Below are 25,184 nucleotides of genomic sequence, written 5' to 3' on the forward strand. Positions count from 1 at the left end.
GTGGCAGCCCCATGGTAGCCACGGGGATATTGTCAAGTTTAGACTGTCCTGAAGTTGAGCCACCCCCCCCCCCCAAAAAAAAAGAGCTTAGATCCACAGTGTGGCTCATTTCTGCCAACAGCTCACTTAGTGATCTTACACAGCTATTCTCAGCCAGCCTGGGCTCCTCCTCCCCAGTCTGCAATGTCAGAATAATTCTGCTGGCTTTCCTTAAATCCGTAAGAATAATGACAAAGCACATTTGTGAAAAGGCTTCAAAGCCTTTTACAAAAAAAAAAAATGAGACACATTGATTTGAACAAAATCCATTAACCCCTACCTGGGGGAGCGCTCCCAGAATGTCTTTCTTTTACCAAGAGAGAAAACAGAAAGCATGCACCTAAAATAAAAAAAAAGAGCAGAAGTTGAAAAAAAAGCCAAACAGGTGGAAGTAATATGAATGTTTTAATGCACAGATAAACTTGTCAGGACCCTGCTAAAGATGGCTGCCCAAGCAGCAGTTCTGTAAACCTGGAGCATTTTCACTCGTTCTAAATGATTATTTTAAAAAGTTCGCCAGCAAAGTCTTTTGCACCTGCCTGGTTCTTAAACGGCGTCACTTTTACTTTCCGGATGGTGCCTCCTCTACATTGTAGTTTCTCCTGGCTCCTCACTTACCACACACAACTCATCAGAGACCCCGTTGTGGGTAAGGCCTCCATATGGGTCCATAGCTCTATCCCAATCTCGTCATTAGAGCTATGGATCCCCTTCGCTACCATGTCCCCTCCCCCTTCCCACTGTTCGGTTTCCGCCGTCCCTCTTCATCCTGGCCTCTGGGCATGTAGGCTAGAGATTTCATAAGGGGAAAAACTTAATAAAAGGGAGAGGCTTTTTTAAATGGAGTAAAATTATGTACTTCCGTTTAAAAAAAGGGATTTGACAAAAAAAAGAGAGAGAACACATCTTGCCAATCTTGCAATTTGCTGCTGTCCACGTTTTGAAGTCCCATGTGGTCTTCTTTCCCCAAATTCCAGGATGCTACAAGTTCCCGACTCCGCAGAGTCCGTGCGCCTGTCTAGTCTTTCATGTGTGCTAGGCCAGTCGCCTTCTCTCATCGCCCCTTTGACTCGCCGTACGTGTTGCGCAGCAAGGAGACCATCTTTTCCTCGCACATGATTTTGGTGTCCTTGAGGATGCTGTACCAGACCATGCCAGGCGGCCGGACCTCTTCGCTGCGGCAGAACAAGTAGGGCACGGTGTCGGTACGGCTCTGGATGTAGGCGCTGCGGAGCAAGGTTGAGCAATGGCTGCTGACCTTTTCTAGCCTCCTCAGGATGAGGTGAGCTTTCCTGAAAAGGAAAAGACCACGCTTAGACCTTGCAGAAAGCAATCTTTTTTTAAAAAATTGTCAATGTTGCTTGTCACTACCCTTTCGTAATTGTCACTGTGTACCATGGTGACACGTAGTAACCCCAGGAACATGGGGTTTTCAATGGAAGAGATGAGCAGAGGACATCTGCCATTGCCTTCCTTGGCAGTCTCCCATCCAAGGACTAACTATGGCCAACCCTGCTCAGTTTCCAAGCCTTGTCAAGATTGACCTATTCAGGCTGCTTTTATGGCTTCCCCAAAACCTTCTTCAGTTCAGACTCAAAATCCAAGGACAAACCCCCTCTTCCAATTCCTCAAGGTTTTGGGGGTGCTTGGTGACAACTGGGAAACCAACCACCATTCACTTGGTGTCAGCACCCCCCATAGCAACAACAACAAAAAAGATCAGCTGGAAACCAAGTAGATCAGGCTGCAACAGCTTTGCAACTACAGCTGCCTTACACCAAGTCATAACTCTGAACCACTGAGCTCACTGGTCTTTACTCTAACCAATAGTGGTTTTTTGGAGGCTTCAGCCAAGGATCTTTCTCAGCCTTGTTGCAAGACATTTCCAGTGAACTGGGAACACCTGTGGCTTACTCCATGTAAAGCATCAGCTGAGCTGTGGAGCCATTGAAACAAAATTGGGTTGGCATTTTACACTCTGCGAACTTGCCATGCCATCAGGACAGACATCATCCTGATAGATGAAGCAAAATACAGTGCAAAAGAGGCTGTAGGTGTCTGTGTGTAGGAGGGAGATAAGTGCTTTGGAGACAACCGAAAATTCCGCACATGCAGAATAATGCACTTTCAAACTGCTTTCAGTGCTCTTCGAAGCTGTGCGAAATGGCAAAATCCACTTGCAAACAGTTGTGAAAGTGGTTTGAAAACACATTATTTCGCATGTGCGGAAGGGGCCAAAGATAAGTAAAGAGAGAAGTTTATTATTGTTCAGTTGTATGGCAGCTCAAAGACCAGTGGCTACTCATTCACTTCTCCCTCTGGTGCCTCAGGAAAAGCCCCATTGTAATACACAGGAATGTAAATTCAAGCTAATGACATGTTGGGAACAGAATTGTCAGCCAATTCTGAACAGGAAGTTTATTGATTAGGGGAGCTTTGTGGAGTTTCTAAGCCCAGCATTGTCAAGATAGGGAGGGCAGGGGAGAGAGGGGTTGTTTTCTAATTTATCTTATGTGGTTGTGTGCACACATAAGCATCCCTGAGGGGAGTGAATCCGAGGCCGAGTGCCACACACATCAGTAAAAGGAGGCAAAAAAAGGGAGTGGAGAAAGAGGAGCATGAGCCAAAGATTGTTATGTGTCCTTCACTTTTCGGGTCTCCATTAAGCAGAATACAAACCCCAAATGCTAACCTCGTTGCCTGTCTTCATCAAAAATCTTAGTCCCTCCTTCTCAGACTAACAGAAGTTCACATTGAAAGCCATACTCTGCTCCTTGCAGAGAGACGTGTCCCTTCAGCGATGCTGTCCATGCAGTTTTTAGCATAACCGCAAGAAGGATGGAATTATGACACACACAAATGCCCAGCCCCTTGGATCAGTTAGTCTCTCTGGCCACATTTTGGCCCCTGAGAATATCCAAGGGTGTGGCTTATGGGAATTGGCCGGGTGGGCCACTGGAAGTAGCAGAAGCAGCTACGTTTGAGAGGGACTCTAAAGGGGAGGACAAGTTTGAAAAGGGGAAATGGGGACCTTTGGGGGCCTCCTGTATGACAAACCAAAGACGGATTACTGGGAAGATCTGCGGCCAAGCTCCTGGTGTGACTCACTTGTGCAGAGGAAGGTTAATGAAGTAACGTCTAAAGGTTGGACTTATCTTTGGCTGATCTTCTCTTTAAGGAGGATGAGCAGAAGGGGAGAAAGAGGAAGTGGGAGCAGCCATCTCTGCAGAGCGAGCACAGTGATAAATTGCAAGAGGATGGCTTGAATGGCCCATTTAGGGTCATAAATCAGACCCAGGGTCCCCTTCCAAAGCATTCCTTGCGGCCTGCTGGGGCCACCTTTTCAAAGACTAGAGAAGGAAATCTGACCCAGCCTTCCACCCCTTTCCAACCTGCCCAATAAAAAAAAGATGTTCAGTTTCTTATGTCATTCAAGGGCAGGGTCAGAAAGGGAGGCCGATGTGGCAGTTCTCACACCATAAACCTGAATCCACTTCCTGCTGCTGAGGGTCATCTCTGCTCTCGCTCCGCTCCCCCTGACAGCTGGCAGCCCCTTTTCAAGGAAGATGCGGTTCAACCCAAAAGAAATTTTGTTCATAAAAGGTGGCGGCTGCACTGCCTTCTTTTGATAATAACGGCTGGGGAGCATTCTTTGCATGTATTTATGTCGTTTATAGTCCACCTTTCTCACTCGATGACACAAAACAAGTCAAACCAATCCCCCTAACGGGACACTTGATCAATAATGTAATAGCATTAGGATTGCAGAACCCACCAGAACTCTAAAAACAGAACTGAAGCAGAACGTTAAGTATCAAAATGGCACTTTAAATGACACAACATTACATCACAGAAGCCTAGTTCCAACAACCCGTACACATTAGTATACACCATAGCCCCGTGGCGGCGAACCTTTGGCACTCCAGATGTTATGGACTACAATTCCCATCAGCCCCTGCCATCATGGCCAATTGGCCGTGCTGGCAGGGGCTGATGGGAATTGTAGTCCATAACATCTGGAGTGCCAAAGGTTCGCCACCACTGCTTTTTCTAAGCATCTTTGTGAATTGCTTTGTTAATACTGCCCTGCTAGGCTTCTCCGCTCCTCGGAGGAGGACCTATTGGTGATCCCTGGCCCGAAAGTGATTAGGCTGGCCTCTACAAGGGCCTGGGCTTTTACAGCCCTGGCCCCTTCCTGGTGGAACAGGCTCCCGAAAGAGATCAGGGCCCTGCGGGACTTGCAGAGTTTCCGCAGGGCTGTCTTGGACCTGTTCCGCCAGGAGTTTGGCCAGCCTAGCTGAGTCCACCACACCCAAGTCACCTGGTCTCCCGTGGATGCAGGGGGGGAGGGATATCTGATGATATCAGTTGTTTTATGGTTATTGGCTTTATTGTATATATGCTGAAATTGTTTTATTTGTTTATATTGTCATTATGCTTACAATTTTGTTTCCTTCTATTGTTCACCGCCCTAAGCCCTTAGGGGGAGGGCAGGTTATAAATGTAAAATAATAATAATAATAATAATAATAATAATAATAATAATAATAATAATAATAATAATAATAATAATAATAATAATAATAATAATAATCCCAGTGGTAATCGGCATGCTGGACGCCATCCCAAAAACACTAGGGCAGCACTTGAAACAAGAAATTAACATCTGTCAAATTCAGAAGGCAGTCCTGCAAGGATCCGCACCAATACTACGCCGATACATTACAACTTCCTAGGCCTCTGGGTGAGGCTCGAATTGTAATGAAGGCCAACAACCAGCTAAAGATCTGGCAGCTGTGAAATCTACAACAACATTATTATTATTATTATTATTATTATTATTATTATTATTATTATTATTATTATTATTATTATTATTATTAATAATAATAATAATAATAATAATAATAATAATAATAATAATAATAATTGTTTAGTACAGTGCATGTCTATTGTCTGCATAGAAAAACCCTCTTGAATGAATCAGCTTTGCATAGTTTGCAGAAAGCCAGGAGACTGGGAGCCTTCGTGACCTCCACAGGCAGGCCGTTCCACAAAGCAGAGGCCATGATGGAGATGGTAACTTCTATGAGCAGTTGTTGATTTTGCCTATTTCGAGGCTGGTTCCTGCAAAAGACACTGTTGAGCAGCACATGGGCCTTGCAGATTCAAGGGCTTGGGGCCATGAAGGAGTTCCATATCTTCAACTGAGCCAGCAACTGAAGTGCAGGATGGGAGTCACATGCATGCTCCATCTAGCTCCCAATAATAGCCAAGCTAGGACATTCTGGAACAGTTGGAGTTTTCAAATTGGTTTTGACAGGAGACCAATGTACAGTGCACTGCGGTAGTCTTGTCTCAGTGCTACTGTGGCATGGGTCCAGGTGGCCAGACCAACTGTATTAAGATAAGGGGCCATATTTTGGACTAGGCTGCGTGGGAAGAAAGACATTTTTAACAATTGTATTAACTTGCTTCTCCGATCATAAAGGTTCTTAACTGAGAAAGCAAGGGTCAGCTGAATTCCATCAACCAGCATTAAAGTGATCTTTAAATGCTGTCAAAGAGAATAGTTTGAGGTGCTCTTATTCCCACCCCCATGGCTTTTCACATGCCAAAATGGCCATACACTTCCTGTGGCTGTTTCAACACTTGAAGAAGAAGAGGCCTTTGGATTTATACCCTGATTTTGCCAACTGTAAGGAGTCTTAAAGCAGCTTAAAAACTCCTTTCCTTCCTCTCCCCACAAGTACCTTGTGAGGTAGGTGGGGCTGAAAGAGTTCCCAAGAATTGTGACTAGCCCAGGGTCACCCAGCAGGAATGTAGGAATGGGGAAACAAACCCACTTCTCCAGACTAGTCTGCTGCTCATGTAGAAAAGTGCCAAATCAAACCTGGTTCTCCAGATTACAGTCCACTGCTCTTAACCACTGCACCAAACTGACTCTCATGTGTGAGGAAAATAAGAGCCCCTCCGCCATGCTGTGTCATTTCAAAATGGCGGTGGTGTTCCTGTGGCAGATTTAAGGATTCCATCATAACCAATTTGCCCTAGGTCACTGACCAGCCCTTGCTGTTTACTTAACACAGGGGTAGGGAACCTGCGGCTCTCCAGATGTTCAGGAACTACAATTCCCATCAGCCCCTACCAGCATGGCCAATTGGCCATGCTGACAGAGGCTGATGGGAATTGTAGTTCCTGAACATCTGGAGAGCCGCAGGTTCCCTACCCCTGACGTAACAGCACTGTGTCATACAAAAGGAAATAGCCCGTGACAGAGAAAATCTTCCCAGTGAGTCCCTGCTGTGGAGCAGGATTGAATTGTCCCATATGACATCTTTTCTAACATAAAGATATTTTCTAACGTAGAGATTCAGTTTGTTTGCTACAGGGGGAATGAGTAGAAGGGGTTTCTCACTTGTTTCTCACTTGTATGTTTGTGGCCAAAGAAATCTGATTGAGTTGATACTGAAGGAGGTGCAGAGATGGCATACTCGCAAGCAAAGCCACCTCAAAGCTCAGCCTGTTCCCGTCTTCTTAATGGTAACCTTCTGCTGGAGACAGCTGATAGGCTCCGTGTCCTCTTGCAAACAGCTGTTTGCCGCAACCTGCAACGTCTCCCTGAACTGGCCTCCGGAGGCCTTTGAATGTGATATGTTTATTGTGCAGATGCAACAGCCTCCCTTCTTGTCACTGAGTTTTACAATGTGAACGTTTACTGCTGGTTGGTGGATGCTCTGATAAACATTTCAAGGGACGGGAAATAAACGACTCCCTGAGAATGCCAACAGCCTGTCAATTAAAACCTGATTTCAAAAGCATCCCCTGGAAAAGTTTGCGCTGACTTGCTGGCTTTTCCTTTCTCCAAGACCTCGGGAACTTCTTGGCAAAATGAAGCAGGCAAGAAGAAGAAGATTTTGGATTTAAATCCTGCTTTTCTCAACCAAAAGGAGTCTCAAAGAAGCTTACAATCGCCTTCCCTTCTTGTCCCCACAACAGACACCTGGTGAGGTAGGTGGGGCTGAGAGAGTTCTGAGGAACTTGACTGGCCTGAGGTCACCCAGCAGGCCTCAGGTGTAGAAGCAGGGAAACAAATGCAGTTCACTAGATAAGCTCATGTGGAGGAGTGGAGTATCAAACCCAGTCCTCCAGATTAGACACCATGTTGGCAAATAGAACTTGGCTTACAGGGGTCGAATCCCCACTACTGTCTTAGCCAGGATTCAGAACACAAACTAACAAAGTTTGAGGGATGACGTCCCCATTGCTTGCGTGGCAGATTCCGTTTCTGGCACTCGTTCTCCCCGTTAATCTGTGTTCCGGAAGGACCTGGTTGCAAGTGGCATAGACCCCATTAACACGGTTCAGAGCTGATCCGAGGGGAGGGATGAGGGTTGAAACCCTGACTCATTTCCCGCCCTGGAGTGTGACGTGGAATTCAGGCAACCAATCAGCACTGCGATGCACACGCAGCCTTTGGTTTCGTTTCCGCTTTTGCGATCGGCCAGCGGAAGGGGACGCACATGTTAAACAGTCAAATGTGTAACTTTGAAGCGTTAATGGTTTACACAGGTAAAGATGAACTGTTTGCACAGTTAAACGTTAAACTTTTACACGCTGGGTTTTTTTATCACTCCCCTACAATGTACGTTTCCGCAGTGGGAAAAGGTCCCGCCCCATCAAGGCACACCAGCCAATCAGGGGAGACCGGTGAAGTGAGCTCGCCTGGTAGTGGTGATTGCTAAAAGTTCTGCAACCGGGTGTATCTGCTGTGTGCTCGCTGCAGTGGGGAGAAACTCCGATGAAGGGGACACAGTTTCACAATGAACAGGTTTGGATCTGCATGCAAATTTCAAGTGGGGATTCGACCAGGAAGAAGGCTGAAACCTTTTTGGGAAGTGCCCTGGGGTATATGAGACGTAATACAGCAGGAAAGGATGAGCCACCAGAAGTCCTCCTCTAGTGGTGGGAAGAGGGCAGCAGGTGGCCCTGACCACACCTCTTTTGGAAAAGGGACTCATCTTGCCCAGACCAATGGCCTTGGCAGTTTCTGGTAGTGCAGTTTGGCTCACTTGCTGAAGCCAGATGGTAAGAGAAAATGGGGAAGGAGGACTACTCAACGATGAAAATTCTGGATAAAAAGTCAACCAAGGAGGCAGCCTTACATTAAGTCAACTCATTGGGAGCTTAGCCTTGTCTATGCAGACTGGTGGTACCAGTTCAGGCGGAGAGAGGACTTTCCCAGCTTTCCTATATTTCCAGCTGGAAATATCAGAGACTGAACTGTGGATCTTCTGTGAGCAAAGCAAGTGGTCACCCCTTGTAGGACACATCACAGAGACTGGATCTTTGGTCCCCACTTGTGTCCTAGATAACAGATAGGCCCTCTTCCACTGCCCTGCAAACAGTGCCTCAGATGACCACTTTGATGTGTGGGGAGTAGTCCTGCAATATTTCCCCAATATGCAATGGCGTGCCACATTTGGCCCACTGACAAAATCCAACTGTTCTCTTCCTTGATCCCTTTTGTGTCATGAAACACACTGGGTGACCCAAGAAAATGAACCCTCTCAGCTTAACCTCTCTCACAAAGTTGTTCTGATGAGAAAACGGAGGAGGGAAGATCTGTGTGCTGCCTTGAGCATCTTGAGGAAGGGTGAGATTACAAAAAAAAGTAGGAAGTAAGGAAGTAAGGAAGTAAAATACCTCCAACGCCCTCTGAGCAGAAAGGGAGGTTTGAGGAATTCCCTCCTGGGCCAAGAGTACAGTTGGTTATCTGGGTTGGGGGGGAGCAAAGCTTCAAATTCAGAATTTGCATTTAGTGCTCATAATAAAGGAAATTGGGAGGAGACAGAGAAACAACAGCTTCAATAGGGGAAGTCTCATGAGCCACTGAAGAAATTACAATTCTGTAGGAGACTCTCTTGAATTTATACCCCCAGAGAGTTGTGAATGGTTGCTTTGAGACAATCTGGGTATTAATCATCATTTATTGACACCTACTTGCTGAGGGGGAAAGGGGCATGTTGAATGACTGGAAGTAGAGACAACATCCTAACTGCACTCACTTCCTGCCATGGATAGTCTTCAGCTTTCCATTTCATTCCAAAACTTAACTCTGGCCGCCATTATCATACATCTAAATAATTCTCACAAGACTTTTGGAATACTATTGGGCATGGTACCTAGTAGCATCGTCTTAGCATTCATAACAGATTTGATTTTAACACTTTTGGGATTTCACCAAATTTGTCCATTTTTTTTGTTGTTGTTTGCAAGTCAACCACATATGATAAAAGGCCATCCACCTCTTTACATTTCCAACATTTCTTTTTATAATTCTGATCTCTTTTCTCAATACGGTATCCTCTGGTGCAATGTGCCATCAGTAAAACATCTTGTACCAATTTTCCCCTGAGTGTTTGGCTCACTGTAAACGTTATTAAGTCTTTCTATTGTCAAAGGCTTTCATGGCCGTATTCAACTGGTTGTTGTGGGTTTTCTCTGTGATACACCTCTGAAGATGCCAGCCACAGATGCAGGCAAAATGTTAGGAACAATGTTACCAGACCATGGCCACACAGCCCAGAAAACCCACAACAACCAGTTAAAGAAGAAGAAGAAGAGTTTGGATTTATATCCCCCCTTTCTCTCCTGCAGGAGATTCAAAGGGGATTACAATCTCCTTGCCCTTCCCCCCTCACAACAAACACCCTGGGTCATGGTGGATCATTGTGGGTCACTGTGGTCACTGTGGATCTCTGTGGCTCAGACTGAGTTGGGTAAGTGGGGCTGAGAGAGCTCCGAGAAGCTGTGACTAGCCCAAGGTCACCCAGGTGGCGTGTGTGGGAGCGTACAGGCTAATCTGAATTCCCCAGATAAGCCTCCACAGCTCAGGCGGCAGAGCTGGGAATCAAACCCGGTTCCTCCAGATTAGATACACGAGCTCTTAACCTCCTACGCCTACTCCTTTCGTCCATAGGAATTCCCACTGTGAAAGAGATATCTCTTCCTCAAAATTTTGCATCCATCTAATCAGACATGTTTCACCTTTTTTTGTCTCTGTGTCAAACTGAAGAAATACTTTAAAAATTCATCCTAATAAATGTTGGGTTTTGCTGCATTATCAGATTTTCAAATCCTGTCAATCCTCTTGTTGCACCTCAAGCTGTGTGAATGTCCTTTTTCAATCTTGAGACTAGTTCAAAATATAATAAGCATTGTTGCAGATTTTTTTTGTTTTTGTGTGCCAATAAAGACTGTTGTTGTTGTTGTTAATAAGCATAGTACATTTTTACCTTCTGTAACAACCATTGCACATTTTAACCGTCATCCTTCATTTTTTGCCCAATATTTAATTTGACCTTGGAAGTTTATATCATGTCTACATTATAAAATCATTATTCTTGCTCACATTTTTATCATAATATGCTTTATGGGGAACATTACTAAGGATAACTCAAAACTCAGCCTAAAAGAAGGGTTTTCTTATTAGGGATGTCAGCACCAGAAAGGAGGACGTTCTACAAAGCACTGGATTTAGGATTTTAGTTGAGCTGAAATAATAGATGCTTCCAATGAGGGGAAATAGGATGGGACTGAAGGCCTCAAGATCTACCCAAGGCCCATCCTTGACTCAACATGTATGGCAATTGCACAATTTACTTGATATTAAGTTCCACCCAAATCAGTAGTGAGAATCCAAGGAAGACCCAGCAGGCTGCAAGGTGATCAAAAGTGAAAGCTGGCCAGAAGGAAATTACCTGGGGCCGAGTTCATCCTCACTGCGCCACACAAAGTCCCCAAACTTCTCATAGTGGGAATTGTAATGGTGCTGGACGCGGAAAAGCATTGATGCCGACACCTCCATCAGCGTGTTGTAGGCTGTCTGCTGCTCCTTCCCACTGGTGTAGCCATTGTACAAATTGTAGATCTTATCGGCAATCTCTGAAAAGCAAGCAGAGATGAAGAGGAAGTGTGTTAAGGGAGTGGTGTATATTTGGAGATAGGCAACAACTAAGGTAAGGACTGCCCCCCACATTAAGACAGTCCTAGAGGTACAAGCAGACTGCCCTGCACACTTGCAAAACCCAAGAGGAGGAGGAGGAGGAGGAGGAGGAGGAGTTGTTTTTTTATAATCAGCCTTTCTCAGACCCCACGGAGTGGCTTATAATCGCCTTCCCTTTCTCTTCCCACAACAGACACCTGGTGAAGTAGGTGGGGCTGAGAGAGTTGTGAGAAAGCTGTGACTGCCCTAAGGTCACCCAACAGGTTTCATGAACAAATCCAGTTCACCAGCTTGTAGTCCCCTGCTCATGTGGAGGAGTAGGGAATCAAACACTTCCGCAAATGCAAAATAATGCATTTTCAAACCACTTTCACAACTGTTTGCAAGTGGATTTTGCTATTCCGCACAGCTTCAAAGAGCACTGAAAGCAGTTTGAAAGTGCATTATTCTGCATGTGCGGAATGAGCCAAAGAGTTGGTTTTTATAACCCACTTTTCTCTGCTTTTAAGGAGTCTCGAAGTGGCTTACAACAGCCTTCCCTTCCCAACAACAGACACCTTGTGAGGCAGATCAGATCGAGAGAGTTCTGAAAGAACTGTGACTAGCCCAAAGTCACCCAACAGGCTTCATGTGGAGGACAGGGGAAACAAACCAGCTCACCAGATAAGAGTCTGTCACTCATGTGGAAGATTGGGGAATCAAACCCAATTCTCTAGATTAGCGTCCACGGCTCTTAACCACTACAACATGAGGTGAGGAAGCAAAAGAGAAACAAATGGAGCATAATGGCTCAGACTGAGTTGGGTCACTGTGGATCTCTGTGGCTCAGACTGAGTTGGGTCACTGTGGATATGTCAGGTGCCCCGCCCCTAACTAGCCAGCCTTGGTTAGCAGAGGCTACATGACTGCCTGTTGAAAGCACACCATGCTAGGAGGATAAACTAGGGCCTTGATCCCAGCAAAGAACAGTGCAAGTGCTTTACCTTCTGCCTTACTGTCATCCACTAAAGGACATGCTGTTCGCAGGGTGATGGTGCTCAGCTCAGAGTGCCTTCCTCGTGTGTCCACTGCATACAGGGTGAATCTGCAAGAGAGCAGAACCATCTTATTGCAGTGCAGAAACTTGCACAACATACACCGGAAAGACCAAAAGCTTGTTGCAGTCAGAGGATTCATCATTGGAAGAAAGATCGTTTCAGTCTAGAAAGAATGCTCCAAGAACATAAACAGGTCAGCGTGTCCTTTACTGGTAGGTTGCCAGCTCTGGATTGGGAAATACCAGGAGTTTTGGGTGTGGAGCCTAGGGAGGCCAAGGTTTGGGGAGGGGAGGGACTCAGCAGGGTATAATGCCATAGAGTCCACCCTCCAAAGCTGCCATTTTCTCCAGGGGACCATACCTTGGTTGTCTGGAGATCGATTGTAATAGTGGAAGATCTCCAGGTGCTCCCTGCAGGTGGCAGCCCTATTCATTGAGGCATTATCCCCCCCTCCCCCTCCAAGGACAGCCATAGAAACTTTTAATCTGAATTTTCTGGTAAGTGTTAATTGAAGAAGAAGAAGAGTTTGGATTTATACCCCACTTTCTCTCCTGTAAAACTTCATTCTTCTCCTCTCCCCACAACAGATATCTTGTGAGGTGGGGCTGAGATTGTTTTGAAGAACTGTGACTGGCCCAAGGCCACCCTTCAAGGCCAGCAGGCTTCATGCAGAAGAGCAGGGCAAAACATCCAATTCACCAGATAAGAGTTTGCCACTCATGTGGCGGAGCGGGGAAATTAAACCCTGTTCTCTAGACTGGACTCCACACAGTGGTCGTTTCCCCACTTACCTGCTGCTGCCCGCTACTCTCCCAAAGTAGCGCAGGGTCCCCCGACACTCCCCACTACAGGGGCGGCGACAACGCAGCCGCCCCGACGCTGCCGCTGTCGAGCCCCCTCAGCGCGCGTCATTCCTGGCACTCATCAAAACGGCGCTTTTTGATGACCCCACGCAGAGTGCAGTGCGCTGGGAGCAGTGCGCAGCAAAGGGTGGTCGAGGTAAGTGGGGAAACGACCAACGTTTAACCACCACACCACACTGGCACCCAAATGTAGCCATTTTGACACGAGTACCTCTTCTGGAATTTTTTTGCAACAACTATCACTTCAGTACATTTTACAGAATTGCCTCATGGCAAAGGCTGGATAAGACACAGGTTCCCCTGAAGTGCTGTCGATGATAGGACTCCACCGATCACAAGAACGCCAATTATTTATTTATTCATTTTATTTATTTCTTAAATTTATATACCGCCCGATCCCCAAATTTATATACCGCCCGATTTCGGATACATTTGAAACTCCCTCTCATTGTCAATGCTTTCAAGGTGATTTATCGGCAAAAGTTTAACGCTACAATAAGTTCTGAAATAAGAGAAATATACAGATCCACAGTAAGGCTGACAAACCCAGCAGGTAGAAGAAAATTAAAAGCAGTTATTTAGCAACGTTTTCACCAGTCCATAGTAGATTACAACTTCCAGTAGAGGGCTATTAAAACACATACATATAAGAAGGGCAGGAGACTCAATCCGACCACAAAGTCAAATGCTAAAATTCAGCAGGTTAGGCCAATAAGTAAGAAGAGGAGTTTCGTCTGCATCTGTGGCTGGCATCTTCAGAGGATCTGATAGTAGGAATGGAAAGGAATATACTGACCTCACAGTATATATACTCCACTTGCTTTCCATTCCTACTATCAGATCCTCTGAAGATGCCAGCCACAGATGCAGGCGAAACGTCAGGAAAGAATGCTGCTAGAACACGGCCATACAGCCCGGAAACCAGACAGCACCCCAAGAACAAAACTACTACTACAGATCTAATGAACGGCTTCTAACCAAGCTTGATTTCCAAATTCATACTGTGGCTGCAGTAAGGCACACGGGCCTTTGTGACGCACTTGAGACTTGAACAGCAGCCCTGCAACGCCCCAAAATGGCTTTTGATAAAAGGTGCGGTAAAAGCCCCAGATCCCCTTTATCAGCGGAGGGGATCCAGTAAATCCCAGCCTAATCTTTCGCCCGGCTCCCAAAAAAGCACTTCCCGCTTTTTATCCATTCTGAGCCAGGCGGCGCAAAGCAAGGATCTGAGGCTGGCATTGATAAAGTGCAGGGAGGACTGCCGGGGTCTGCTGGCTGCTGCCTTGGGAGGTCTGAACCTCTCTGCGACGGGGCATCCCCTGATGGAAGGCAGGCCGGGCTGCCTAAACAAGGCCAAGGAAGATGCAGAGGAGAAGAGGAAATAAAAGCTGCTGAAGCTTAAGTGGGATTTGGTGGGTTACTTAGCGGCAGACCCATCACCTCCCCTCAAGTGTTCTTCCTCGTGTTGTAAGTTTTAAGTACTACTTCAAACACCTGAGGACTTACAGGGAGGCACTAAGCACACGTGGTTCTCCTTTTCGGTAGCAGCGAGTGTAGACTGGGATATGTAAGTGACAGTTCAGCCGTCCAGGCTGGTAACTGTGATAGAAATGTGCAGTCTAAATATGGAAACTGCCAAACAGCAACCCGGCTTTAGTCTGTCTCCAAGCTGTAGGGTTCTCATTAGCCCACTTATGGCAGGAGACCACCAGGTAATTGCGGCCCTTTGCCCACTGACGCTCACCTAATTGGCAGACGGAAACTGAGGAAAGGGGAGGGCATAACCATCCTTGGGGGCGGGGGAGAAAAAGTATTGCCTCAACTACTTGTAGAAGTTTTGACCTTGTGATTCCTAGAGTTGTCCATAAGTGAGTAGGGCAGCTCTAGGAATCATCAGAGACTCTATGGGCGATTCCGCACATGAGTAAAATAGATTCGACCCAGTTCCCTGAGAAGGGTACTAACCTAGGTCGAAGCCATTGTTGTCCCCCACTGCAACCAGCTTGATCCCAGCTTGGAGGGCGGAATCATCCTGTGCCTCTTCGCCGCTCCGTTCCAATTGGCTACTGTTCTACGGCCATGTTCCGTCTATCCCCACACACATTATAAAAAAAAACTGCCACAGGAATGGAGGGACAAAGGTGGCGTTTTTTGATTGGCCAGCTGTACGCATGCCTGAAACACTCAGCTGTGATTGGCTGAATGGGGGACTCCTGGCACCAGAGATTTCACACTTTACTGGAATCGAGCTGAGTTCGAGCGTGGTTTCCTGAAAAAGTAGTAGTTCCCAACTGAAGTCGGAAATTTGACTGTTACACGGGGCGAAGCTGGTACAAAACCACGTCGATCCCAGTGGTTGTGCGGAGCACTTAGGTCAAACGCAGCTCGAACTTAGGTTGATAACCCAAGTGTGGAATCGACCTATGATCAGATCTTCCTATGTTATATGCCATTGTTTTTCTTTTTAGTTTTTCTTCATGGATGCAGCTCCCCCCCCCCCCCACAGCCATGTTGCTGGTTGCTGGCACCATCTGACAGCCCTAGGACTATCTTCCAGGAGTAAGCCATGCTGAAAGATTCCAGTAGTACCAGAAACCAGAGTTCCAAGGGCCATTCAAATCAGCTCAGATGTGAATGGTGGTGGCCACAATGGGCAATGGCTCGTGTGCTGTCTTCTCCTGCCCTGCCATCAAGTGGCAGTGGCACAACAGGAAGACATGGGTGATCAGTGACTCAGATCTTAGGGGAGTGGCCCCAGCAAGACTTGCACAGCTCCCACAGCTTGGCTGTGCTTGGCCTAGCCACCACCAAATGCATATTGAGGGGGGAGCAAGCAAGGGCTTGTGCCCTGGGCGCTGCTTGAAGGGGGTGCTAGGCATGTGGAGTTGGGAGGGGCACACAGTTCAATGCTGGGCAATACTTGCCCTGGGCACCATCTTTAGTAGATAAGCCATGGGCCACCAGAGGCCCTCTACAGTTGCAAGCCTCTAGGACTTTCTACGTTGGCTACTCTGGGAAGGAAGCAAGGCAGAGGCATCTTCTGCTTAAGCGAACCACAGCTTCTTAACTGCTGTCCTCAGTTTTGCTCGCAGAACGCTCTGGCAATGTGGGTGAGATCAAAAAGCTGAATAAAGGGAGAGCTGAAGCACTAAGGGAGATGAACACCGATAGACACACTCTCTGAAGCCGCCGCTGAACCTGCTGCAGCCCTTTTAAACTGCCTGTCACCTCTTCCAACAGGGTGTGCCTGAAGGGGAGATACAGGGAAATGCACAGCAGCAAGTTCAAACACGGGTAGAAAGAGAAAAGGGAATTGTATTCTGGAAAGGGCCAATGGCATCTAGTACAAGCTGTGTTGAGGGAAAGCAGCACAATATAGCCTGATCTTCTCAGATTTCGGAAGCTAAGCAGGGTCAGTTCTTGAAAGGAAGGGACCGCCAAGGAAGACTCTGCAGAAGAAGGCAAACCACCTCTGCTTCTCACGTGCCTTGAACAGCCCTTACCAGGGTCACCATAAAACATCTGAGACTTTGCACACACACGCACACGCACACAGACACAGACACACACACACAAACACAAACCATGCGCCATGTATGCCCCAAGAAAGCAATGTGGAGGGACCCATTTGTAAAGCAGACTGGGGATGGGGATTAGGTAAGCCTTGCACCCAAAAAAGCTCTGGATGGAGTAGCCAAGATGGATAGAGTTGGATTCTTTTGCGTTGCTTTTGCTCCCAAACGCAACAGGGCCATTCCTTTTCAATTCCTGGTTGCTGTGAACCACTTTTCCACACCCCCAGGGGGTGGATCTAGGATTTTATTGATAAGATGGGGTGAGCGTGCATCCTCGGCCAGCTATCTGAAACCACTGTAAACAGGGAGAAGTCCCTGCCTGAAATTTTAAATGTTCCCCATTTGTCACCAAATATTACCTTCCAACATTTTGAGATACAGTCATATCTTGGGTTTCGTCACCTTTGAGTTTTGTTGGTTTCGGGTTTTGACGGTCACTCCTGGATGTTATTGTACCTCAGGTTTCATAAGAACATAAGAACAAGCCAGCTGGATCAGACCAGAGTCCATCTAGTCCAGCTCTCTGCTACTTGCAGTTGCCCACCAGGTGCCTTTGGGAGCTCACATGCAGGAGGTGAAAGCAAGGGCCTTCTGCGGCTGTTGCTCCCGAGCACCTGGTCTGTTTCGCTTACACAAACGGTGTAAATTTACCCAGTTTGCATAGCTCATGCGCATACGGCGTAGCCTCGGGTTTCACCAGTTTCGGGTTTCACCAAGCGTCGCTGGATGGATTACTGGCGAAATCCAAGGTATGACTGTAATTCATTGTGTGGGGAGTTATGCATCCTATTAAGAATAACTGCTCTTTTTAGGGGTAGGATGATCGTGGTGATCAACCCCCACCACATTCTTGGATAGTCCCCCCCCTTTTTTTTCAAGGCTGGTTTTTGTTAAAGCATTCTGGGAACTTGTTTCCAGAATGGCAGCTTTGCGTGAGGCTCTGGATTTGAGATCACCTAAAGTTGTGTGTCAGCCTTTGTCTTCTCAAGGTTGGACAGCCACTGGGTGTTTGATGTAGCCTCGGTCCTAGGGGCAACTATCTGCCCCCTCGCCTCATCTATTGTGGTCTCCTTTGTAATTTTTCTTCCACTCTCTTCTAGGGCTGACGGAACTGCCCCAAAGTGCCAAAAGCAACACGTCCCATTCTTGCATGTTTGTAGAGAGATGAGGTTGCGGGCAAGGGGAGAGAATATGACTGTGGATATATCTCCTTTCATAACAAGTTGTCTGTGGTGGGAGATGAGGTCTCCCCCTTCCATGACATTTCGTCCTCCTCATGGGGCCTGTGCAGCTGGACAGGCCTAAGAAGGAGCACAGTGTTCCCAGCAGTGCATGAGACGCTACATGGGATGCCACATCTGAAGAGATCAGATTGTGCCTGGGTTTACTGTGTCCTGAACACAGTGAGAAGCACGACTCAGAAACAACCAAAAAAATCCCAAGGCATTGTGAAAGTATCAGAAAGATCCTTTTTGTCTGAATTGGGCTTTTTTTGATGAAAGCCTTAATGGTGCTTTCTGACACAACCTAGGCCCATTTGTGTCCCCTACTCTCAGAATGGCACCTCTGAAATAAGGATTTTTAAAATCAATGTCTTGTCCAAAGTGTTCACAGCCGGAATCAACTGGCTGTTGTGGCATCTTCAGAGGCAACGGTAAGATGTGTTTCTTGTCAAAGAGAAAGACATCTCGCCCTGGCATGCCCATCTATTGTAATCCACTTGAACGAAGATCCACTTTGCTCTGGTCATGTAACAACCAAGATTATTCCACTGCATTGTGACAAATGACTACATCTTGTCCCTCTCCTAAGAACACCAGTCCTTCCAAAATTCCACTTGTTGATCTTGTCAGCTCCTCTACTTTTTCTCTTTACTCCAGTCCTTTAAGTTCGTAAGCCCAAGATCAGGGTTGCCTTCGTGTTTTCCTTTATGTATGTAACCCACTCATTGTTGCACTGAACTTTAAGTTTGATCCCAGTTCATTTGAAAAAAAAACCTTTTTTTGACAAATTGTATTACAATAAATATATTTTTGTCTTAGATAATTATTCAAGGGTTCTAGGTCATTTAATTCACAGAATTTACTGTAAAGGGATCAAAGAAGCTTTTTTGGCAATATCACAGTCAGTATCATACCACGATGAATTGGTGAGAGAAAAATACAGTGGTGGTTTAGCCAAAGAGTTAAAAGAATTAATTAACATAACATATTTCGCTATTCACTCTTCAGTTGAATCGGATATAGACAAATATTATTTACGTTCACTCACACCAGTAGAGTAGTGGTTAAGAGCAGGTGCACTCTAATCTGGAGAACCGGGTTTGATTCTCCGCGCTACCACTTGAGCTGTGGAGGTTTATCTGGGAAACTAGATTAGCCTGTGAACTCCAGTGTATGCCAGCTGGATGACCTTGGGCTAGGCACAGCTCTATGGAGCTCTCTCAGCCCCACCCACCTCACAGGGTGTTTGCTGATGGGGGAGGGAGGGAAAGCAGATTGTAAGCCCCTTTGAGTCTCTTACAGGAGAGAAAGGGGGGGGGGGGATAAATCCAAACTCTTCTTCTTCTGCACTAGACAACATAACAGAAGATACTTCAATTTCATTTCTTGGTGACTTCCTAATGGTTTTAAAAATATCGGAAGGGTCCTCAATCTGAGGATAATCCATTGTTTGCTCTTGATAGTTTTCTTTACATAATAGTTTTATTTCAGTTGGTAGATGATCACTCTCAAATCTTTTACCTATATCCAAATGGTCAACTATTCTAAGTACAGTAGGGGAACAAATGCCATAATCAATCACACCGCAACCATGGGAAGAGAGGCCGTTTCCGCACGGGCGGAATATGGCGGCCTGAGGACTGCAAAAACGCCATCCCCAGTCCGCCATTCGCACAGGGGGCGCAGCTGCATTGCAGCAGCGCTGCCCTCACGCCTCCTGACTGCCGCAAAGCCGGCGTTTCCCCAGTGTGCTTAGAAGCGTACTTATTGGGGAAAGGTCGCCTTGAAGCCGCTGCAGAGCGAACGGCAGCGGCTTCAAGACGCCCCCCCCCCCACTCCTTCCCGGCACTTACCTTGTCCCCGGGCCTCCGGCGCGTCGCCGAGGCCTGGGGACCCCCCCCCCCCCCCCACCCCCCCCCCCCCCCCCCCCCCCCCCCCCCACCCCCCCCCCCCCCCCCCCCCCCCCCCCCCCTCCCCCCCCCCCCCCCCCCCCCCCCCCCCCCCCCCCCCCCCCACCCCCCCCCCTCCCCCCCCCCGCCCCCCCCCCCCCCCCCCCCCCCCCCCCCCCACCCCCCCCTGCTCCCCCCGCCCCCCCCCCCCCCCCCCCCCCCCCCCCACCCCCCCCCCCCCCCACCCCCCCCCCCCCCCACCCCCCCCCCCCCCCACCCCCCCCCCCCCCCACCCCCCCCCCCCCCCACCCCCCCCCCCCCCCACCCCCCCCCCCCCCCACCCCCCCCCCCCCCCACCCCCCCCCCCCCCCACCCCCCCCCCCCCCCACCCCCCCCCCCCCCCACCCCCCCCCCCCCCCACCCCCCCCCCCCCCCACCCCCCCCCCCCCCCACCCCCCCCCCCCCCCACCCCCCCCCCCCCCCACCCCCCCCCCCCCCCACCCCCCCCCCCCCCCACCCCCCCCCCCCCCCACCCCCCCCCCCCCCCACCCCCCCCCCCCCCCACCCCCCCCCCCCCCCACCCCCCCCCCCCCCCACCCCCCCCCCCCCCCACCCCCCCCCCCCCCCACCCCCCCCCCCCCCCACCCCCCCCCCCCCCCACCCCCCCCCCCCCCCACCCCCCCCCCCCCCCACCCCCCCCCCCCCCCACCCCCCCCCCCCCCCACCCCCCCCCCCCCCCACCCCCCCCCCCCCCCACCCCCCCCCCCCCCCACCCCCCCCCCCCCCCACCCCCCCCCCCCCCCACCCCCCCCCCCCCCCACCCCCCCCCCCCCCCACCCCCCCCCCCCCCCACCCCCCCCCCCCCCCACCCCCCCCCCCCCCCACCCCCCCCCCCCCCCACCCCCCCCCCCCCCCACCCCCCCCCCCCCCCACCCCCCCCCCCCCCCACCCCCCCCCCCCCCCACCCCCCCCCCCCCCCACCCCCCCCCCCCCCCACCCCCCCCCCCCCCCACCCCCCCCCCCCCCCACCCCCCCCCCCCCCCACCCCCCCCCCCCCCCACCCCCCCCCCCCCCCACCCCCCCCCCCCCCCACCCCCCCCCCCCCCCACCCCCCCCCCCCCCCACCCCCCCCCCCCCCCACCCCCCCCCCCCCCCACCCCCCCCCCCCCCCACCCCCCCCCCCCCCCACCCCCCCCCCCCCCCACCCCCCCCCCCCCCCACCCCCCCCCCCCCCCACCCCCCCCCCCCCCCACCCCCCCCCCCCCCCACCCCCCCCCCCCCCCACCCCCCCCCCCCCCCACCCCCCCCCCCCCCCACCCCCCCCCCCCCCCACCCCCCCCCCCCCCCACCCCCCCCCCCCCCCACCCCCCCCCCCCCCCACCCCCCCCCCCCCCCACCCCCCCCCCCCCCCACCCCCCCCCCCCCCCACCCCCCCCCCCCCCCACCCCCCCCCCCCCCCACCCCCCCCCCCCCCCACCCCCCCCCCCCCCCACCCCCCCCCCCCCCCACCCCCCCCCCCCCCCACCCCCCCCCCCCCCCACCCCCCCCCCCCCCCACCCCCCCCCCCCCCCACCCCCCCCCCCCCCCACCCCCCCCCCCCCCCACCCCCCCCCCCCCCCACCCCCCCCCCCCCCCACCCCCCCCCCCCCCCACCCCCCCCCCCCCCCACCCCCCCCCCCCCCCACCCCCCCCCCCCCCCACCCCCCCCCCCCCCCACCCCCCCCCCCCCCCACCCCCCCCCCCCCCCACCCCCCCCCCCCCCCACCCCCCCCCCCCCCCACCCCCCCCCCCCCCCACCCCCCCCCCCCCCCACCCCCCCCCCCCCCCACCCCCCCCCCCCCCCACCCCCCCCCCCCCCCACCCCCCCCCCCCCCCACCCCCCCCCCCCCCCACCCCCCCCCCCCCCCACCCCCCCCCCCCCCCACCCCCCCCCCCCCCCACCCCCCCCCCCCCCCACCCCCCCCCCCCCCCACCCCCCCCCCCCCCCACCCCCCCCCCCCCCCACCCCCCCCCCCCCCCACCCCCCCCCCCCCCCACCCCCCCCCCCCCCCACCCCCCCCCCCCCCCACCCCCCCCCCCCCCCACCCCCCCCCCCCCCCACCCCCCCCCCCCCCCACCCCCCCCCCCCCCCACCCCCCCCCCCCCCCACCCCCCCCCCCCCCCACCCCCCCCCCCCCCCACCCCCCCCCCCCCCCACCCCCCCCCCCCCCCACCCCCCCCCCCCCCCACCCCCCCCCCCCCCCACCCCCCCCCCCCCCCACCCCCCCCCCCCCCCACCCCCCCCCCCCCCCACCCCCCCCCCCCCCCACCCCCCCCCCCCCCCACCCCCCCCCCCCCCCACCCCCCCCCCCCCCCACCCCCCCCCCCCCCCACCCCCCCCCCCCCCCACCCCCCCCCCCCCCCACCCCCCCCCCCCCCCACCCCCCCCCCCCCCCACCCCCCCCCCCCCCCACCCCCCCCCCCCCCCACCCCCCCCCCCCCCCACCCCCCCCCCCCCCCACCCCCCCCCCCCCCCACCCCCCCCCCCCCCCACCCCCCCCCCCCCCCACCCCCCCCCCCCCCCACCCCCCCCCCCCCCCACCCCCCCCCCCCCCCACCCCCCCCCCCCCCCACCCCCCCCCCCCCCCACCCCCCCCCCCCCCCACCCCCCCCCCCCCCCACCCCCCCCCCCCCCCACCCCCCCCCCCCCCCACCCCCCCCCCCCCCCACCCCCCCCCCCCCCCACCCCCCCCCCCCCCCACCCCCCCCCCCCCCCACCCCCCCCCCCCCCCACCCCCCCCCCCCCCCACCCCCCCCCCCCCCCACCCCCCCCCCCCCCCACCCCCCCCCCCCCCCACCCCCCCCCCCCCCCACCCCCCCCCCCCCCCACCCCCCCCCCCCCCCACCCCCCCCCCCCCCCACCCCCCCCCCCCCCCACCCCCCCCCCCCCCCACCCCCCCCCCCCCCCACCCCCCCCCCCCCCCACCCCCCCCCCCCCCCACCCCCCCCCCCCCCCACCCCCCCCCCCCCCCACCCCCCCCCCCCCCCACCCCCCCCCCCCCCCACCCCCCCCCCCCCCCACCCCCCCCCCCCCCCACCCCCCCCCCCCCCCACCCCCCCCCCCCCCCACCCCCCCCCCCCCCCACCCCCCCCCCCCCCCACCCCCCCCCCCCCCCACCCCCCCCCCCCCCCACCCCCCCCCCCCCCCACCCCCCCCCCCCCCCACCCCCCCCCCCCCCCACCCCCCCCCCCCCCCACCCCCCCCCCCCCCCACCCCCCCCCCCCCCCACCCCCCCCCCCCCCCACCCCCCCCCCCCCCCACCCCCCCCCCCCCCCACCCCCCCCCCCCCCCACCCCCCCCCCCCCCCACCCCCCCCCCCCCCCACCCCCCCCCCCCCCCACCCCCCCCCCCCCCCACCCCCCCCCCCCCCCACCCCCCCCCCCCCCCACCCCCCCCCCCCCCCACCCCCCCCCCCCCCCACCCCCCCCCCCCCCCACCCCCCCCCCCCCCCACCCCCCCCCCCCCCCACCCCCCCCCCCCCCCACCCCCCCCCCCCCCCACCCCCCCCCCCCCCCACCCCCCCCCCCCCCCACCCCCCCCCCCCCCCACCCCCCCCCCCCCCCACCCCCCCCCCCCCCCACCCCCCCCCCCCCCCACCCCCCCCCCCCCCCACCCCCCCCCCCCCCCACCCCCCCCCCCCCCCACCCCCCCCCCCCCCCACCCCCCCCCCCCCCCACCCCCCCCCCCCCCCACCCCCCCCCCCCCCCACCCCCCCCCCCCCCCACCCCCCCCCCCCCCCACCCCCCCCCCCCCCCACCCCCCCCCCCCCCCACCCCCCCCCCCCCCCACCCCCCCCCCCCCCCACCCCCCCCCCCCCCCACCCCCCCCCCCCCCCACCCCCCCCCCCCCCCACCCCCCCCCCCCCCCACCCCCCCCCCCCCCCACCCCCCCCCCCCCCCACCCCCCCCCCCCCCCACCCCCCCCCCCCCCCACCCCCCCCCCCCCCCACCCCCCCCCCCCCCCACCCCCCCCCCCCCCCACCCCCCCCCCCCCCCACCCCCCCCCCCCCCCACCCCCCCCCCCCCCCACCCCCCCCCCCCCCCACCCCCCCCCCCCCCCACCCCCCCCCCCCCCCACCCCCCCCCCCCCCCACCCCCCCCCCCCCCCACCCCCCCCCCCCCCCACCCCCCCCCCCCCCCACCCCCCCCCCCCCCCACCCCCCCCCCCCCCCACCCCCCCCCCCCCCCACCCCCCCCCCCCCCCACCCCCCCCCCCCCCCACCCCCCCCCCCCCCCACCCCCCCCCCCCCCCACCCCCCCCCCCCCCCACCCCCCCCCCCCCCCACCCCCCCCCCCCCCCACCCCCCCCCCCCCCCACCCCCCCCCCCCCCCACCCCCCCCCCCCCCCACCCCCCCCCCCCCCCACCCCCCCCCCCCCCCACCCCCCCCCCCCCCCACCCCCCCCCCCCCCCACCCCCCCCCCCCCCCACCCCCCCCCCCCCCCACCCCCCCCCCCCCCCACCCCCCCCCCCCCCCACCCCCCCCCCCCCCCACCCCCCCCCCCCCCCACCCCCCCCCCCCCCCACCCCCCCCCCCCCCCACCCCCCCCCCCCCCCACCCCCCCCCCCCCCCACCCCCCCCCCCCCCCACCCCCCCCCCCCCCCACCCCCCCCCCCCCCCACCCCCCCCCCCCCCCACCCCCCCCCCCCCCCACCCCCCCCCCCCCCCACCCCCCCCCCCCCCCACCCCCCCCCCCCCCCACCCCCCCCCCCCCCCACCCCCCCCCCCCCCCACCCCCCCCCCCCCCCACCCCCCCCCCCCCCCACCCCCCCCCCCCCCCACCCCCCCCCCCCCCCACCCCCCCCCCCCCCCACCCCCCCCCCCCCCCACCCCCCCCCCCCCCCACCCCCCCCCCCCCCCACCCCCCCCCCCCCCCACCCCCCCCCCCCCCCACCCCCCCCCCCCCCCACCCCCCCCCCCCCCCACCCCCCCCCCCCCCCACCCCCCCCCCCCCCCACCCCCCCCCCCCCCCACCCCCCCCCCCCCCCACCCCCCCCCCCCCCCACCCCCCCCCCCCCCCACCCCCCCCCCCCCCCACCCCCCCCCCCCCCCACCCCCCCCCCCCCCCACCCCCCCCCCCCCCCACCCCCCCCCCCCCCCACCCCCCCCCCCCCCCACCCCCCCCCCCCCCCACCCCCCCCCCCCCCCACCCCCCCCCCCCCCCACCCCCCCCCCCCCCCACCCCCCCCCCCCCCCACCCCCCCCCCCCCCCACCCCCCCCCCCCCCCACCCCCCCCCCCCCCCACCCCCCCCCCCCCCCACCCCCCCCCCCCCCCACCCCCCCCCCCCCCCACCCCCCCCCCCCCCCACCCCCCCCCCCCCCCACCCCCCCCCCCCCCCACCCCCCCCCCCCCCCACCCCCCCCCCCCCCCACCCCCCCCCCCCCCCACCCCCCCCCCCCCCCACCCCCCCCCCCCCCCACCCCCCCCCCCCCCCACCCCCCCCCCCCCCCACCCCCCCCCCCCCCCACCCCCCCCCCCCCCCACCCCCCCCCCCCCCCACCCCCCCCCC

At 57.0% G+C, this 25,184-nt stretch overlaps 1 protein-coding gene across 1 annotated transcript in view; it reads right to left on the bottom strand.

The window, feature by feature from the left end:
- Positions 1–425: 425 nt before the first annotated feature.
- ASTN2 (astrotactin 2) overlaps positions 426–25,184 on the bottom strand; it is a 271,729-nt gene continuing 246,970 nt past the window's right edge. The window contains exons 10-12 of the mRNA XM_048513440.1: positions 12,031–12,131; positions 10,803–10,986; positions 426–1,331 (exon numbers count right to left, since the gene is read on the bottom strand). Of these exons, the coding sequence (XP_048369397.1) occupies positions 1,094–1,331; positions 10,803–10,986; positions 12,031–12,131 (523 nt within the window). The 3' untranslated portion in view covers positions 426–1,093. The remainder of the gene's footprint in view (positions 1,332–10,802; positions 10,987–12,030; positions 12,132–25,184) is intronic.

This window comes from Sphaerodactylus townsendi, linkage group LG12, assembly GCF_021028975.2.
Source record: "Sphaerodactylus townsendi isolate TG3544 linkage group LG12, MPM_Stown_v2.3, whole genome shotgun sequence".
Lineage (NCBI taxonomy): Eukaryota > Metazoa > Chordata > Lepidosauria > Squamata > Sphaerodactylidae > Sphaerodactylus > Sphaerodactylus townsendi.